Below are 15934 nucleotides of genomic sequence, written 5' to 3' on the forward strand. Positions count from 1 at the left end.
TCCAGGGGACCCCTGACTCGGAGGATGGCCACCGGTTGTAGTGGTGGCGGGCCTCGGCCATCTATTTCCCGCAAGCCCATCCTCCAGTCTGCCTCTCCGGAGGCTGTGAAACCGGAAGGCTGGTCAAGGGGAATTTATTTACAAGCCCAAACGTTTTTGGGTGGCCTGCTAGTTCTCAGCCTTGTCTTTAAGGAAACGGGGGCAAAAACGGGCAGTATGGTCCCAACGGGGACTGTGTCACTTTGGCAACTGGGTTCCGCTGCCTTTACTCTTGGTCTTCATCCTCCTCGTACTCTGCCTCAACGGTCACTCCAAACCTGTACGGCGGGGGAGGGGACTGGGAACGCTCCGGGGCACTGCGGCCCTCTCTCAGGTGGACATCCAGGGCAAACCAGCCCCTCTCCCCACAATGCCGGGTATACTGGACCAAGTCGCCGGGTAGCAGGTCATGATCCGGGTGACCATAGGGTAGGTGCGGGTTCACATCTCTGCGGGAGAAGAACACTTCGGCTTCCAGGTCGGGCTCATAGATGAACCCCCATCCGCGGTCACGGTCAAACCTCCGGACCTGGCCCTGGTACTTTTGGCCTCGTACCAGGTAGGTGGCACTCCTCAAATTGTCCTTTTCCAGGATTGTGCGGGCGAGGATCTCTGCTTTCCTCCTCTCACAGGCCTCGATCTCCCGGCCCAGCTGGTTTGGCCGCCGCTCCCAATACGGGGCGTCTGCGTGTCCGGGGTCTCTACGGGTGAGGGTCTGACCCAGCTGGAGTTCCCCAGTGGCGGCCACGACCGTCACCCTCTGGGGGGAACCCCGCTGCGTCGCGGCTGGCTCTGCTGCCTTGCAGCGGCCTCCCCTTAGTACCTCAGTCGAGGCCCTAGACCCGGGAGCGGCCTGCCTCACCTTCGGGGCCTTCTTACGGGTAACGCTCTCCCCCTCGGCCGGGCAGACTGCCGAGGTCTCTCTGGGCGTTGCCTTCACCGGGACTGGCGGGATCACGTCCGGGACGGGCACCTTCCAGGGTAACGGGTTGGTGCGGGCCGGGTATACGGCCGTCCGCGAGCCGCATCTACAGACGGGTCCTCATGGGCAGTGCAGTTGGGACGGGTTCCACAGCCGGTGTCGGGGGCGGTGGACCGAGCGGGAGGGCAGCCACACCTAGAACGGGCTGTGGAGGAGGCGACAGGGGAAGCGGGGGCAGACCGGGTCCCTCAGCCGCAGCGACCGGTCCCTCCAGGACATAGGGGCGAGGGTCGCCCACCCGCTCCTCCAAATTCGCCTCCATCTCACGCGCCCGCACAGCTGAAGCTATCTCCCCCATCTCGGTCGCCCACTGCTCCATCAAGTACCTCAACTGCACTTGTAGGCGGCAACACATGAGAGTCGTCCGGGCTTCCACCCACACCGCTGTTCCGGGCGCGGGTTTCGGGAATTTGGGCTTCTCAGACGGGGCAGACATGTTGCACTCTCGGGATCCAGGAACACAACGGGTGGCAGAGTCCTGGAGTCCCTGCCCTTTATCTCCTCAGTCAAATGAAGCTGGATCTTCACCCGCCCCCCCTTAGTCTTTTCCGAGCACTCTCCTTGCTCTCCGCACCGCTTTGCTCTCAGGGGGCGGGACTTCACTTTTGCGCCCTTTCTGTTCAGGGAAGACGGCTCGGGCGAGAACTTTTCATGCCAAAGATGGCGGATTCTGCAATTTTTCAGCGGGACGCCGCTAAGAGCAATTTCAAGGCGCACTTCCACAGGTAAGTGGACGGTTCTATCCTGTTCGTGACGCCAGAAGAGTCGATGTGTACCGCCCCGCGGGCTTGGCTGCGACCGCCGAGCCGCTCGGATCCGTGCTCGTATGGTGGGTGGTGGCTCGACCCTCTCACGAACCCGGGGGTCACGTCACTCTGCAAGTGATTTGGCGCTACACGCAGGGACTTGACGGGGAAGTTCCACGGCCGGGGCCGCGGTGGTTTGGTTTGGGATGTAAGTTCGTGATGCCACCCACGAGTTGTGGTGAATAGATGGACACCACTGCTGCCGTTAACTAGGCCTCCCGGGGACGGTGTTGCACAGCTTGGTGTTGACCCCTCCGTGAGTAGGGGAGTGATGGTCCCGGGGGCCCGAGGGAGGTGCTGAGGCATGGGAGCGGGTGCGTGCTGGGTGCTGATGCGATGCGGCACGGTGCGCAGCCCGAAGGCACTGGTGTACTCATTATGACACAATACACTGGAGTCTCTGGTAAACCAAACGGGGTGATGAACGGGGCCCGCAGCCGGATGCAGCTTCTCCCAGAATAGGTTGGTGGTTTCCGCCTTTCTCCTGCACCTCTTTGTATGAATGTTTGACTCCTATGCCTAAGCAACGGTAGTCCGCTCCCCGACTGGTATATGCCGTAGGAGCCCGTTTGCCCGCAGACGCTGGCCCTTTGGGTCTCTATGCCTTGGCGGTGGCTTTACCCTGTATGGTTGGGCTGTTGTCTTCTAACAGGTCTTGTGTGGGATAGGTCCTTAAGTCCAGTCCTCAATCAGTTGATTTGACTCGGCCCTGTCAGTTCAGGGCTTTGCACTGGGTCTGAGTACCCCTCCTGGTGCTCCGGTTTCCAATCGGCTCCCCGGTTCGGTACCGGCGGGCCACCGCCCGACACCGGTCCCTACGGTTCCACCGGCTGTAATCCCAGCTCCTGCAGGCGGCCACCATCGTCTGCCTCCTTGCCAAAGGTGACTGAGCTCCAACCCAGCCACCGGAGTAGTCTGTTGGCAGGCCTGGTCACAGGTCTGCCCTTGAACTCGTCCTCCCTCCTTCACCGTCAAGGTTACTCCTCACACTCTGCTCTAGAACTACTGTCTGAACTTGTGTCTTTCCCGCCTCCATGCCTGTGAACTCCTCAGTGGGCGGAACCAACCGCCTGGCTCCGCCACCCCTGGTGTGGACATCAAACCTGGAGGGTGGTGACAAGGGTTTCTTGGTTGGCTGCTGTCACCTACTCGGGGAGGGGTGTGTGTGTGTGTGTGTGTGTGTGTGACTACCTGGGACGACCTGACTAGTCCAGGGTGTCACATATCCTATGTCCCATGTGAGAAAACCAATAATATCAAAGATCGTTTTTAGTTGTGGGCCATATTGGATACCAGGGCCAGCGTCATCACCCAGCGCACCCGGGCAAGTGTCGGACACTGGACAAACGGGGAGGCCTGCTTGACTTCGGGGACACCATCTGGACCACTTGCTGATTGGTAGCCCCAGAACTTAGGGGTGTATGGAGCCTGCTAGCTGGGGTAACTATCTTCCTTGTGTCTCCCCTCATGCCCTGTGTGATTAGCCCAGCGTCGGGAATCGGACTGTAGTCAGCTTATGAATAATTATGAGCTGGAAGCGGAGCGTTGTCACAATCCCTGGCAGAGTCCAGTGCCAGCTGCGGACTGGCGCCGATCTCCTTCACCACCATGTACAGTATAGTGAGACAGCTTTGCTGCCAACAGTGGATAGGTAGGCAGACAGCATACAGGGGGGTAGCTGGCGAACAGGATGGGGAGACAGCGCACAAGGGGGAGACAAAGCGTTGTCCCCCCATGATACTGTATGTGTTAAAGTGGCCGATTGAGACTTTCACTTGAGGCTCACGAAAACCTGGAGTGGGCCCTGTTCCATACTTTCCATGGGGCCTCACTATCTTAAAGTTAAAGCAATGCTAACTAATTTATATAGGCGTAGTTATGTGTAATGATAATAAACTAAGCATGTATGTATATGAAGATTAAAAAGAGAATAAATGGAAAAACTATTTATTTTGTTTGTAGTCACTTTGTTCAAAGAAATATGCTAAAATCATCTGTGCCCTGAGAATGGGAACTCTGATTTTATAATTTATTTTCTTTCTTCTAGGGGTAACATTGAAGGGGAAAATGCCTTAAAGAACTGTACTTACCACCCTATCCGATCACCATCATGCCCAATTTTCACCATAGATTTTATCGTAAAAAAGGCTGGCATAAACTTCACAGAAATCGCATATAAGGTCAGCATATTATTCCACAAGAAAACTAGCGCTAACTAAATATTTAAAAAGGACAGAATACAGTTATCTTTCAGGAAATCCAGCTGATTATACTTTTGGTGTCAATAGAGGCAGCATGTTTGAGTTCCAATTATCAACCTTATGGGGCAGTTACTTTTTTTTACCCAAAAGTTAAAGCATCTTTACACAGATTTGCCAAACTCACTGTTAGGGCACAAAGTCTGACTAGAAACTTTTTCAGTTTCTTTATGTCTTGTGAGTGGCAGTGTGTGAAGGAGATTTCATTTTCAGAATTAATGTTTGTCTGTAGCACATTAAAGGTAGAAATCAGCCCGTCCAGGCATCCGACCTGCTCGTTTTGAGAACCAAGCACCTGAGCATGGTAGTGCTCGCTCATCACTAAAGGGCCCGTTACACTCTACAATATATCTAACAATATGTAATCGGGGTCACGTCGTTAGTGACGCACATCCGGCATCATTTGACATATCGTAGAGTGTGACAGCTATGAGCGACTGTGAACGAGAAAAAATACTCACCTAATCGTTGCTCGTTGACACGTTGCTCATTTTCAAAAAATCGTCCTTATGTGCGACGGTTGTTCATTATTCCCGAGGCAGCACACATCGCTCCGTCTGACACCCCGGGAACGATGAACTGCATCTTACCTGCGGCCGCCGGCAATGCGGTAAGAAGGAGGTGGGCGGGATGTTACATCCCGCTCATCTCCGCCCCTCCGCTTCTATTGGGTGGCCGCTGTGTGACGCCAAACATCCCTCCCCCTTCAGGAAGAGGATGTTCGCCACCCACAGCGAGGTCGTTTGGAAGGTAAGTACGTGTGACGGGGGTTACCGACTTTGTGCGACACGGGCAACAAATTGCCCGTGTTGCACAAACGATGGGGGCGGGTGCGATCGCACATGCAATCACACGATAAATCGCCACGTGTAAAGCCACCTTAAGACATATATGTAACAGTGGTTGACAGTTCTGTCATGTTCTTCCCCTTGAAGACAGAAATCGTTTCAGTGTGTTATTATTATGTTGTGTAGTGTGAACAATGTCCTGCATTTTTTGTGAATATTGTGTTATGTGAATTTAAGGTACTGTAATGTGTTCCTGAGTAATGTATAATGTAAGGTATACTGTATAGTAAGTATTCTACGTGGTAATGTGTTCATAGCACTTGTTGAGGAAGTTGCCGAACTGTAGGGTCAGTAAGAGTAAAGGCCCTGTCACACACAGAGATAAATCTTTGGCAGATCTGTGGTTGCAGTGAAATCATGGACATATTGTTCCATTTGTACACAGCCACAAACCTGGCACTGATTGTCCATAATTTCACTGCAACCACAGATCTGCCACAGATTTATCTCTGTGTGTGACAGGGCCTTTAGACGTTGGCACTAGCCCACCATAGTGTCAATCGAAAGGGAAAGTGGCGATTCATTCTAGAGGAGTCAGTGAAGTCCACATTCGCGAAAATGACGGACGTATATTCCATAAGTCGGGAAGGTTGCATACAGTTCGTGGTTTGTGGCAGCGAAGGAGAGGAGACAGAAGTCAAGATAGCATGAACCTGGAGTGGTCAGAAAGACACGGAGTGTGAACAGCATTGAAATGAGAGACCAATCCTCGAACGGAGTGGCCACAGACAATAGGAGCTGGAGGACAGGACTCTAGTGGCTAGGCCCCTTAACCAATAAAGTAAAGAGTTAATCTTAATTAGTCTGTGAACGTAGTTGACTACCTGACCAGTTTTCCTCTAAACGTATTGGAGTGCTAAGCTTTACTCTGTTCATGATGGGACTGTAGGGACTGGACATGGACTACATGACAGGAAGATGACCATCACAAACTATATTGTGATGCTGGGCTGGGTTGTACTAAGGCCTGTTTCACACGTCAGTGATTCTGGTACGTTAGTGCTTTTTTTTAAAATGTACCAGAATCACTGACATACGCAGACCCATTATAATCAATGGGACTGCTCACACATCAGTGATTTTTCACTGAACGTGTCTCCGTGCAGCATACACCCGTGGCCGTGATTCTGCACGGAGACAAGTCAGTTTGTTTTTTTTTTCCAAAACCTTTTTTATTGATTTTTCAAATTTGTAAAAACAGGACAAGTATCATTGCAAAAGAAGAACATTCGTCTGACAAAATGTGACATAGAGGTGGGTGATACCCCAATTTGGAGTTCCATGCTGCTGTTCGATTTAAGATAGTATACAGTAACATTAAACCAAAACAAAGGTAATGAAATATAATATATAATATAACATATGCAATACAATTCGTTAAATCTCTGTGTCGTCCCTGAATGATTTCAATTTTGCTAGCGTGCCTTGGTATTCCCAACCGTCTCGTCTCCCCCTCCCTCCAGAGCACCCTCCTAGGTGATTCTCAGTTTACCCAGGCTGTCCTGGATATCGCTCAGGATATACCACTCCGAGTGAACAAAAGGTGCCATCAGGTTAATTATTTCTCCCTGTGTGAATTGGCTTTCAATAAAATGTCTCCATCTCACAAAAAACTTGGCTGTCAACCCATCTTTATCCCTCTCCGCTTCTAGTTTTTCCCACTTCAGAAGGTTGTGTAGTTCGCCCATAACCTCCTTTATGGATGGGCCCTCCCTTTGAATCCAGTGTTTTAAGATGCAACGCTTAGCTATCATGGCTATGTCATGCGTTATTGCGTATTTGCTCTTTTCCTGCGTGCTCGGTCCTCCTCCTACTCCTCCCTCAAAGGAGTGGAAAATCCACACCATTAAGTCTAGTTTGCTGAAAATTCCCCATGTTGACTGGGCAAATAGTCTGACTTGGTTCCAGAACCTAGCGATTGTCTCACATTCCCATAGCCCATGCAGCATATCCGTTTTCTCTTTTTGACACTTAGGACACCACCTATCCCTACCTGGTATGTTGAAACCCATAATGGCCCTATGTAGAATTCTGAATTGAGTGTCTCTCCATCTCTCATTGGTAATATGTTTCCGCACTTGTACCCATCCTCTCAGTATATCATCCACCACTTCTTCCCTTCCCAATTGTTTCCCCCACGCTGTTAAAGTCCGACTATCCTCCCGTGAAATAAGCACCCCCCTTAGCGATCGATAAATTTTAGAGACATTTATACTTGTTACATCACATTCCAGTAACTCATCAATCGAACTTCTGTTCAGCTCTCTTCCAACCACACCAAGGTCTCCTATTATTCCATGTTTCAATTGTTCATATTGGATGATATGTGAGCTATTAAGGTTGTACTTATCCAACACTTCCCACCTCCTGTCCTCCACATTCATAACATCTATCATTCTCCTGACTCCCCTCTCTTTCCATCTAGTAAATAGCTTGTTTTCTCGTCCCAGGGGAAAATTTGGGAATGCCCAGGGGTTCAAGTACTTGGACACTTTCCATGAGAGCCCCAGTTTTTTCCTTACCGACTTCCATGTTAGCATGGTGTCTCGGAATATAATTGAGTTCCTTATGTGCCCTTCAACCCTGGATAGTGGGGAGTGCAGAATGGACGTCAGATCCCACGGTGACGCATATTTAGTTTCCATCGCATGATCTGAGTGCCTACTCGTTCCTCTCACCCAATCAATTACATGCCTCATGATACATACAAGATTATACCCTTGGACATCTGGAAAGTTTAGACCTCCCTCCTCTGCTGACTTCATCAGCGTATGCAGCTTTATTCTGGGTTTCCTTCCCCTCCACACAAATTCTGTATACGCGGAGTTGAGCTTATTCACATCCTTTAGTTTTAGCAATAGCGGGATTGTCTGGAAGGGATACAGCAGCCTAGGAAAGCTCATCATTTTTATCAGGTGGCATCTTGCCAGTAATGGAAGTGGCAGACCTTTCCATCCCTTTAATTGAACTATGATTTTCCTGATTAGCGGTCCATAGTTCAAGTTATAGATTGTTTCCACCGATCTTCCTATATGCACTCCCAGGTATTTAATTGAAGATTGTGCTATAGGAATTCCACATAGACAGCCATCCCTTATTTGTCCCCCCATTGTCCCATGATGCCCCTTTAGGAACATGATCTCGCACTTTTTTTTGTTCAGTTTGAAACCGGAGAATGAGCCAAATTTTTCAATCAAGGCAAGAGTCTGTGGCAAATCCGCACCGGGGTCCCCCATATAAAGTATGATGTCATCAGCAAAAAGTGCTGTCTTTACTTCTGAACCCCTTATCTTGATTCCTTTAAAGCTATTTTGTCCCTGTAGTATTCTTGACAACGGCTCGATTGCCAGGTTGAATAAAAGAGGAGATAATGGGCAACCCTGTCTTGTTCCCTTCATCAAAGGGAACACGTCTGATAGAAAGCCCGGAGTGTATACCCTAGCTCCCGAGTTGGCATAAAGGTTTCTAATGTAAAGTCTCATCTTGCCTACAATCCCTATGGCCTCCATTACCCTGTCTAACCACCTCCAATTTACATTGTCAAACGCTTTTTCTGCATCAAGTGTAACTAGAGCAGGTCTAGCCCTCCCTCAGTGAGACCCAGTCTAACCGCGTCTACCACTAGAATTGTCTTTCGGATATTGGTGACTGCATTTCTCCCCTTAATAAACCTCACCTGGTGGTTCGTAATGATCCTAGGTAAGATCTCGGACAGTCTATAAGCCATGATCTTGGACATAATTTTTAAATCCTGATTTATGAGCGATATAGGTCTATAACTAGAGGGATCATCCAGGTCCTTGGTTCCCTTGGGGAGTAATTTAATATATGCTATGTTGGAATTTTTGGATATTTCCGCCCCTCCCAGGAAAGCATTAAAGACTGAGGTTAGATCAGGCGAGATCAGATCCTTCAGAGACTTATAGAATTCACTGTTAAAACCGTCAGGTCCCAGTGCCTTGTTGGTGTTAAGCTCCCCAATTGTTCTCGTCACCTCCTCTACTGTGATATCTGCGTTTAAGGCACTCAAATCTTCCTCCGTCAAGCTAGGCATTTGGGCTTGTCTTAGCCACTCTGCCTCATCAGTCATGTCGTTATTCCCTGACCCATATAGTTTTCTATAGTAATCTCCCAGCAGTTTATTAATGTCCTTAGGATCCGTAGTCACCTCTCCCCCCTTTGTTTTCAGTTTAGAGATCACTGTAATTTTTCTGCTGCCCCTTGCCAGATTGGCCAACATCCTCCCCGCCTTGTTGCCAAACCTATGTAAGTCAACCTCCTTGTGCGACCAGAATAGTTGTTCCTTTTTTTTGGCCCATTCGTCAAATCCCTCTTTTGCCTCCAGCCATCTGCCTTTTGTCATGGGAGATCTATTTGTCACATAATTTGTATATGCTACCCGTACTGCTTCACTATGGAAATTATAATTCTCATTGGTTTTCCGTTTGATCGTGGCTGCGTACCCCACCAGACGACCCCTTAGGACCGCTTTTGCCGTTTCCCAAAAAATCACTGGGGACTCTCTATGTTCCTTATTGTCCTCTGCGAATTCTCCCCACCACTCCTGTAACACCTTGTGGAAATTATCTTGCCTGAGAAGGAACGATGGGAATCTCCATATGATATCGGTACCTCTCCTGAATTTCTCTCTAATGCCCAATCTCACCGGACTATGATCAGAGATCACCATATTCTCTATCACACAATCTTGCGTTCCACTCAGTAAATCTTGCGAGATCCAGAACTGATCAATACGTGACCAGCTATCATGAGGGTGAGAGAAGTGTGTATACTCTCTGTCATGTCTGTGAGTTAGTCTCCAGATGTCTTTCAGTCTAATGTTACATCCCTATTGTCTAAACTCCTGCCCACATTAGCTGTCCCCTCCTCGCCCCTCCTCCTATCTTCAGCTGAGTCTGGGACGGTGTTAATGTCGCGGGCGGAGGAGGGGACGCCGCGCTCTCCCACTGCTGTTCGGGTCCGGCCGCCGCGGCTGCTGCGGCCTGCTGCTGCTCGGTGGCTCGAGCGATGAGCCGGATCCCGGGGACTCTAGCGGCGCTCCTCGCCCGTGAGTGAAAGGGGGTTGTTGGGTGTGGGGATGGTTTATTGTCCGTGACGCCACCCACGGTTGTGGTGATTTTTTGGCACCACCGCTGCTCTGTATGGGGATCCCGGGAAGGATGGTATGGAGCAGCCAGTTGTTGTGTTGCCCCTCCGTGGGTAGGGGTTGGTGATCCCGGGGCCCAGTGATGAGGTGGGAGATGCAGGGCTTGGTGGGCGCAGGGACGCGGGGGCAGCGCGGTGCCTTGCGGCACTGTGGTACTCACTCAGCCTGAGATGTTGACACAGTTTTACGGTAAACCACACGGCTGGAAAGACGGTTCCCACGGACGGCTGCACTTGCTCTCCCAGTAGGTAACGGTGATGTCCCTTTGACCTGCACCTAGTGTTTCTGTGTTGGTAGCGATGGGTTCCCACCGGTAACCCGCTCCCCGGCTTGGATATGGGCCGGAGGAGCCCTGCTTTGCCCGCAGACGCTGGCCCCGAGGAACTGGTGCCCTGGTGGTGGCGGTGTTCCACCTTAATGGTTGGACTTTTGCCTTCAGTCGGGACTTGGTTGTTGGGGGATCGACATCCCCTTCACTGACGGATTTGGCAAATTATGGCGACTCCTAGCCTTGCCGGGGTCCGAGAGGCCCCTGCCCTGGTGCTGACTGTCCTTCGTATACTGCTCCAGACCGCCGGGCCACTACCCGTCCGCGGTCCTTCCAGCAACCTCCGAGCAGTCCCCCTCCAGACAATCACCGCTGTTGCTGACCTTGCTGACTCTGTCCTGCACTTAGCCGGACCAACTTCAGGGCTTTCTACGCTCACTTTTACTCCCTTTCTTCTTTGCTCCACTACCACTCTTCACTTTCACTTAGCTCCTCTACCACTTCCTTCTACTTTGAACTTCCACTTCTAACTCTTGACTCAAGCTCTTCCCTGAGCTGACTGCGTGGTTCCTCCCGCCTCCAGGGCTGTGTACTCCTCGGTGGGCGGAGCCAACCGCCTGGCCCACCCCCTGGTGTGAACATCAGCCCCTGGAGGAAGGCAACAAGGATTTTAGTAGCTTTGGTGTTCCTAACTGGGATGTAGGGTGTGGTGGTGTGATGACCTGTGACCCCTGGCTTGCCCAGGGCGTCACATTAAAATCGCCTCCTACTATAATGTTAGCCTCCCCATCTGCTAATATGGTGGCCTTTATGCCATCATGGAATGTGATTTGTTGTGAATTTGGGCCATAGACATTATAAATACTGAGTTTACCCGCTGGACTAACGATTGTTAAGTGCTGCCACCTTCCATGGTCGTCTGCCTCATGTGCCACTACCTCATGACTGAATTGTTTATTTATTAGGATCATAGTGCCCGCTTTTCTACCTTGTGCCGCTGCCTCGTAGACGGTGCCCACTCAATGTTTCTTCATGCGGAAAAAGTACTCCCCCCCAAGTGGGTTTCCTGTAATAAGGCAATGTCTGTCTTTAGTCTTTTCAGATGTCTCAATATCATTTCTCGTTTGTTAGGTGATCTCAGCCCTTTAACATTCCACGTAGTTATCTGTATCATGTTTACCTGTGTATTCTGCTTTTACTACTCCCTCCCCTATGGGCCCCTGCATCAAGGAAGACGAGATGTTCGACACTAGAATCACAGTTGGTACCACAAAATTGACACTCCCTTTCCCCATCTTGCAAATATAACAAATACAACAAAAAGTATGTAACTGTAAAACATATTTTCCCTTCCGAGAAATCCACGGCGCTTTCCGCCACGTTGGTGAGCTCCCCTATTCCTAGCCAAAATATGTAGCTCCCTAATCACCCCCCATAAAATATATATTCTATCCCCGGACTAACTTGAATAAGCCTTTGAAAATTATGCAAAAATTATCACAGTATGTCAAAACCTCAGCAAGATTCTCCAGTCCTACTTATCTCTGACTCCAGGTAGCCATCAGTCCGCCCAGAACAAGACCACTTCATTTGAATTTGGATGACGTTCCTGGACAAAGGAGAAAAAGAAAATAGACCAAGGGGAAAGAAGATGGAGAAAGAAGGAAGAAAAAAAAAAGAAGAGGGGGGGGAGGAGAGGACCCAGACTTTGGAATGTTTTCCTCTCTTTTCTTCCTTCCCCCTCCTCCTCTCACCTCCCCATCCCTCTCTCCATAACGCATCCTCCTCAACGCCTCTTCCTGTTTGGAAAAAAAAAACCAAACAGGCAAAAAAAGGAAAAATAATGAGTGAGTTCCAGTTCAGGTATCATGGTTTCTCTCCAAGGGTTGGTTCCTGTGTTCCGGGCGAGAATTATGCTGTTGACCCGGGCTTAGCCTCCTTTCCTCCCTGGTCTCGACTTGCTTTTGTCCCCCAAGACGTCCCACTTCTCTTCCTGAGCTTGTGGGGGAGCCTCTTCTATTATTCCCTACTCCACTGACTCCTTTTTCTTGCCTTTCTGACCTAGTCTTGTCGAGCTCTGCCATGAGAATGTTTTCTGCTTCTTTGTAGTCCTTGTAGTATACAAACGAGCCATTGGGGTTTCTAACTTTCAGTGTAGCAGGGTATAATAGCTGGCACTTTACTTTTTTGTTGTACAGAAATGAGCAAATTTTGCTAAAATCTTTTCTCCTTCTGGATACTTCAGCTGAATAATCTCCAAAAATTAGGAGTCTGTTGCCTTGATATTGTAGTGGACGCTTTCGTTCTCTAAAGGCCCTCAATATTTCCTCCTTATGCTTATAATCAAGGTACTTGACAATCACCTGTCTGGCTCTTATCGGGGTATTCTTGTTTGAGTTTTGGCCCTCTCCCTTATTCGCCTCCTGGTGTCTCAGTGGACCCACTCTGTGGGCTCTTTCAACTCTGAATTTCGCCTTTATGTCCAGGGCCTGCGGTAGCTCCAACTCGCATATATTATCCAACTGTCCAATCGACACAGACTCTGGTAACCCGACTATACGTAGGTTGTTTCGTCTCGATCTGTTTTCCAAATCTTCCGCTTTATCCTTCAAGTATTCATTAGATTTTGCTAGAGCTGCTATTTGTGCTTGCATAGCCAGTATTGTCTCCTCAGAGTCAGATATTCTCTGCTCTGATTCTGCCAGTCTAGATGCATGAGCATTTATCTGTTTTTGCATATTAGCTAATGACGTTTGTATGGCTGCCTCAATAGCCACTTTAATCTCTTTTGACAAGTGTGATGTCACATCTTCAGCCAGTTTTTTATAGTCCACATTAAGCTTTTGTGTGTACTTGTCTTGGCCTGCAGGTGGTGCTGTTTTCTTAGTTCTCTTTGTCTGGACTGGGCCACTACCTTTCTCCCCCAATAACTTGCAGGCTTGTGATGTTGGTGTAGTAAGCTGTTTTTTGTTTCCTTTGTAAGGGGTACTATTAATTCTTGCATTTGACTTCCTGTGTGTCTGAGTGGGATTAATCTCCCTGTGCTGTTTGTCAGTTTCATCCTCCAACACTGCTGTGTCTCTGAGCTGCCCTGCTTTGCCTGCATCTTCTCTCCCCTCTGCCTCCATATCTCCTTCATCCTCCCATTCACCATCACTCATCCACCCTCATCAGTCCCCTGCATCCACCTCTCTCCTGCTGTGTCCTCCTGTGACTCCTTGCTCATATCTCCCTTATCTCTCCCCCTCCAGCTCTGTGTTTGCTTTTCTGTGTCTCGCACCATGCGCTCAGGCTCCTCCCCCATCAGGCTCGTCGGCGCCATAATGTTATCTTCTCCTCTGCACTGCCCGTCCATGTCACAGCTTCTCCAGGCTCCCTCACCGCTCCCAGCGCTTCTCAGGAGGTACCATTCCATAGCTGGCTGCTTTAGGTAACCTCCTGTGCTGCTCTCTGTTTGGTGGCTCGTCCGGGGGGGCTTTTTTTAGTCGGTTTCTGTGAGGGGTGGCAGGAGCTTCTCTTCTAGGCTTCCACCTCAGCCAGGACCGGATCCGGAACTCCAGTTTTTTTCTGGCATCACTGATGACCCACGGACCACACTATGGTGTGATCCGTGTGTGATCAGTGAAACACATACAAGAAAATCACGGACATATTAAATATTAACAAATTTCAATTACCTTACCTGCGATTCGCTCAGCAGCCTCTGCTTTCGGCAGCTCCTGCCTGGCTCATGAATATTCATGAAAGCAGCAACTACCGACCAGGAAGTAGGTGCTGAGAGCGGTGGGCGGACGCTGCAGAGCTGGAGACTTCAGCACCATGGAGAGCAGCAGTGAAAGCAGGTGAGTAATGTCCATATGCAATCACGGGATCACGGATTGATGTTTTTCACTGACGTGTGAAACGGGCCTTAAACTTACAGGACCAGTAAGATCTCTCCAAAGCGTTTATTTACCTTTAATTATTACCTGATGGGTGAGTATCACTTTGTGTGTTTAGTGCACTCCAATTCCTTGGAGTTACTGATATCCCTATTTATTTAAGCACTTTTGCACTTTAATATAATGGCCTTTGTCCATGGGATGCACTTCCACACTTTTCTAGGTGAACTCATTTATGTTCCTGCATCACTACAAATTTTATACCAATTTTAAGGGAATTTTTGTGCCTTTTTTTCCTCTCCTCATTATCTATATTCTGACTCTACGATATTTATAGACATTTTATGTTATTTCTTGACCCCTATGTATTTCTTGTTCACAATAAAATTATTTTATATGCATGAAATATGGTTTGGGCTCTATTTATTATGTTTAATGGCACTTTAAGTCCTTTTTTTCTTAAGTTTTCATCAAGATATTGTATGTGCCTGTTATCTGGAGCATGAAGTTTTAACAGAGGAAAGAACCATACAGTAAACTGTGGTTTGAAAAAAAAATTTGTGATGTCCTTGTGAGTGTGAGTTGTCATCCAGTCCTGGCCAGCAGACGTCCTGGGTTCCCAGCCCGCATGGCTCGAGTCCACACACCCAGCCAGGAACATTTGTGTTGCGTTTTTGCTCACTGCGTTTTTATGCGTTTTTTATCAGTGAACATTGCCATTAAAGATTGTTGGAAAAAAAAAAAGAAAAAAGGTGTGATGTCATTTCCTTCTTCAATATGTTCTTCATTCTCCACTAGTGGATGCAGGAGAGCAGACAGCTGCAGAACTACAAGCTCAGCATGCTCCATACAGGACTGTATGCTGGAGGGAGAGTCAGGGGGAGCAGACCTACAAGGCTCAGCATACTCCATCCACTAGTGGATGCAGGAGAGCAGACAGCAGCTGCAGAACTACAACGTTCAGCATCCTCCATCCAATAGTGTATGCAGGAGAGCAGACAGCAGCTGCCGAACTACAAGGCTCAGCATCCTCCATCCAGGACTGTATGCAGGATTTCTTTGTCCCCCCAAAAAATTACGTGGGCTTCGCCATATTTTTGTATGCTAGCCGGGTACAGCAGGCAGGTACGGGATGCCCCCAACCCCCAGCTGTTTATTTGTACCCGGCTGGGAACCACAAATATAGGTAAGCCCTTTTTTTTTAATTATTTCATGAAATAATAAAAAAAAATGACGTGGGCTTCGCCCAATTTTTGTGTCCAGCCAGGTACAACCAGGCAGCTGGGGATTGGAATCCCAAGCTTTCTGGGCACCCCCGCTGCGAATTGCAGTCTGCAGCCACCCCAGAAAATGGCGCTTTCATAGAAGCGCCATCTTTTGGCGCTGTATACAATTCTTCCAGCTGCCCTGATGCCGGGTGGCTCGCTGGCTAATAATAGGGTTAGGGCTAGCTGTGTATTATCAGCTGACCCTAAGCCCGAAATTCATGGTGTCACGCCAATATTAGACATGGCCACCATGAATTTCTAGTAAAGATTAAAAAAAAATACAACACAGAAAAATATTTTTATTAGAAATAAAACACAACACAATTAGTGACTCCATCTTTATTGAAATAAAGAACCCCCCTCCGCAGTAATCCTGGGTCAAGGGTCCCGCACCGTCCAATCCTGATCCAATATAAT

General features: G+C 48.9%; 1 protein-coding gene across 1 annotated transcript in view; it reads left to right on the plus strand.

Annotated features, from left to right (window-relative positions):
- The window catches only part of P2RX2 (purinergic receptor P2X 2), a 122011-nt gene that overhangs the window by 67929 nt on the left and 38148 nt on the right, over nucleotides 1-15934 (plus strand). The window contains exon 7 of the mRNA XM_075341490.1: nucleotides 3875-4007. Coding sequence (XP_075197605.1) covers nucleotides 3875-4007 — 133 coding nt within the window. The remainder of the gene's footprint in view (nucleotides 1-3874; nucleotides 4008-15934) is intronic.

The sequence above is a fragment of the Anomaloglossus baeobatrachus genome, chromosome 1, assembly GCF_048569485.1.
Source record: "Anomaloglossus baeobatrachus isolate aAnoBae1 chromosome 1, aAnoBae1.hap1, whole genome shotgun sequence".
Lineage (NCBI taxonomy): Eukaryota > Metazoa > Chordata > Amphibia > Anura > Aromobatidae > Anomaloglossus > Anomaloglossus baeobatrachus.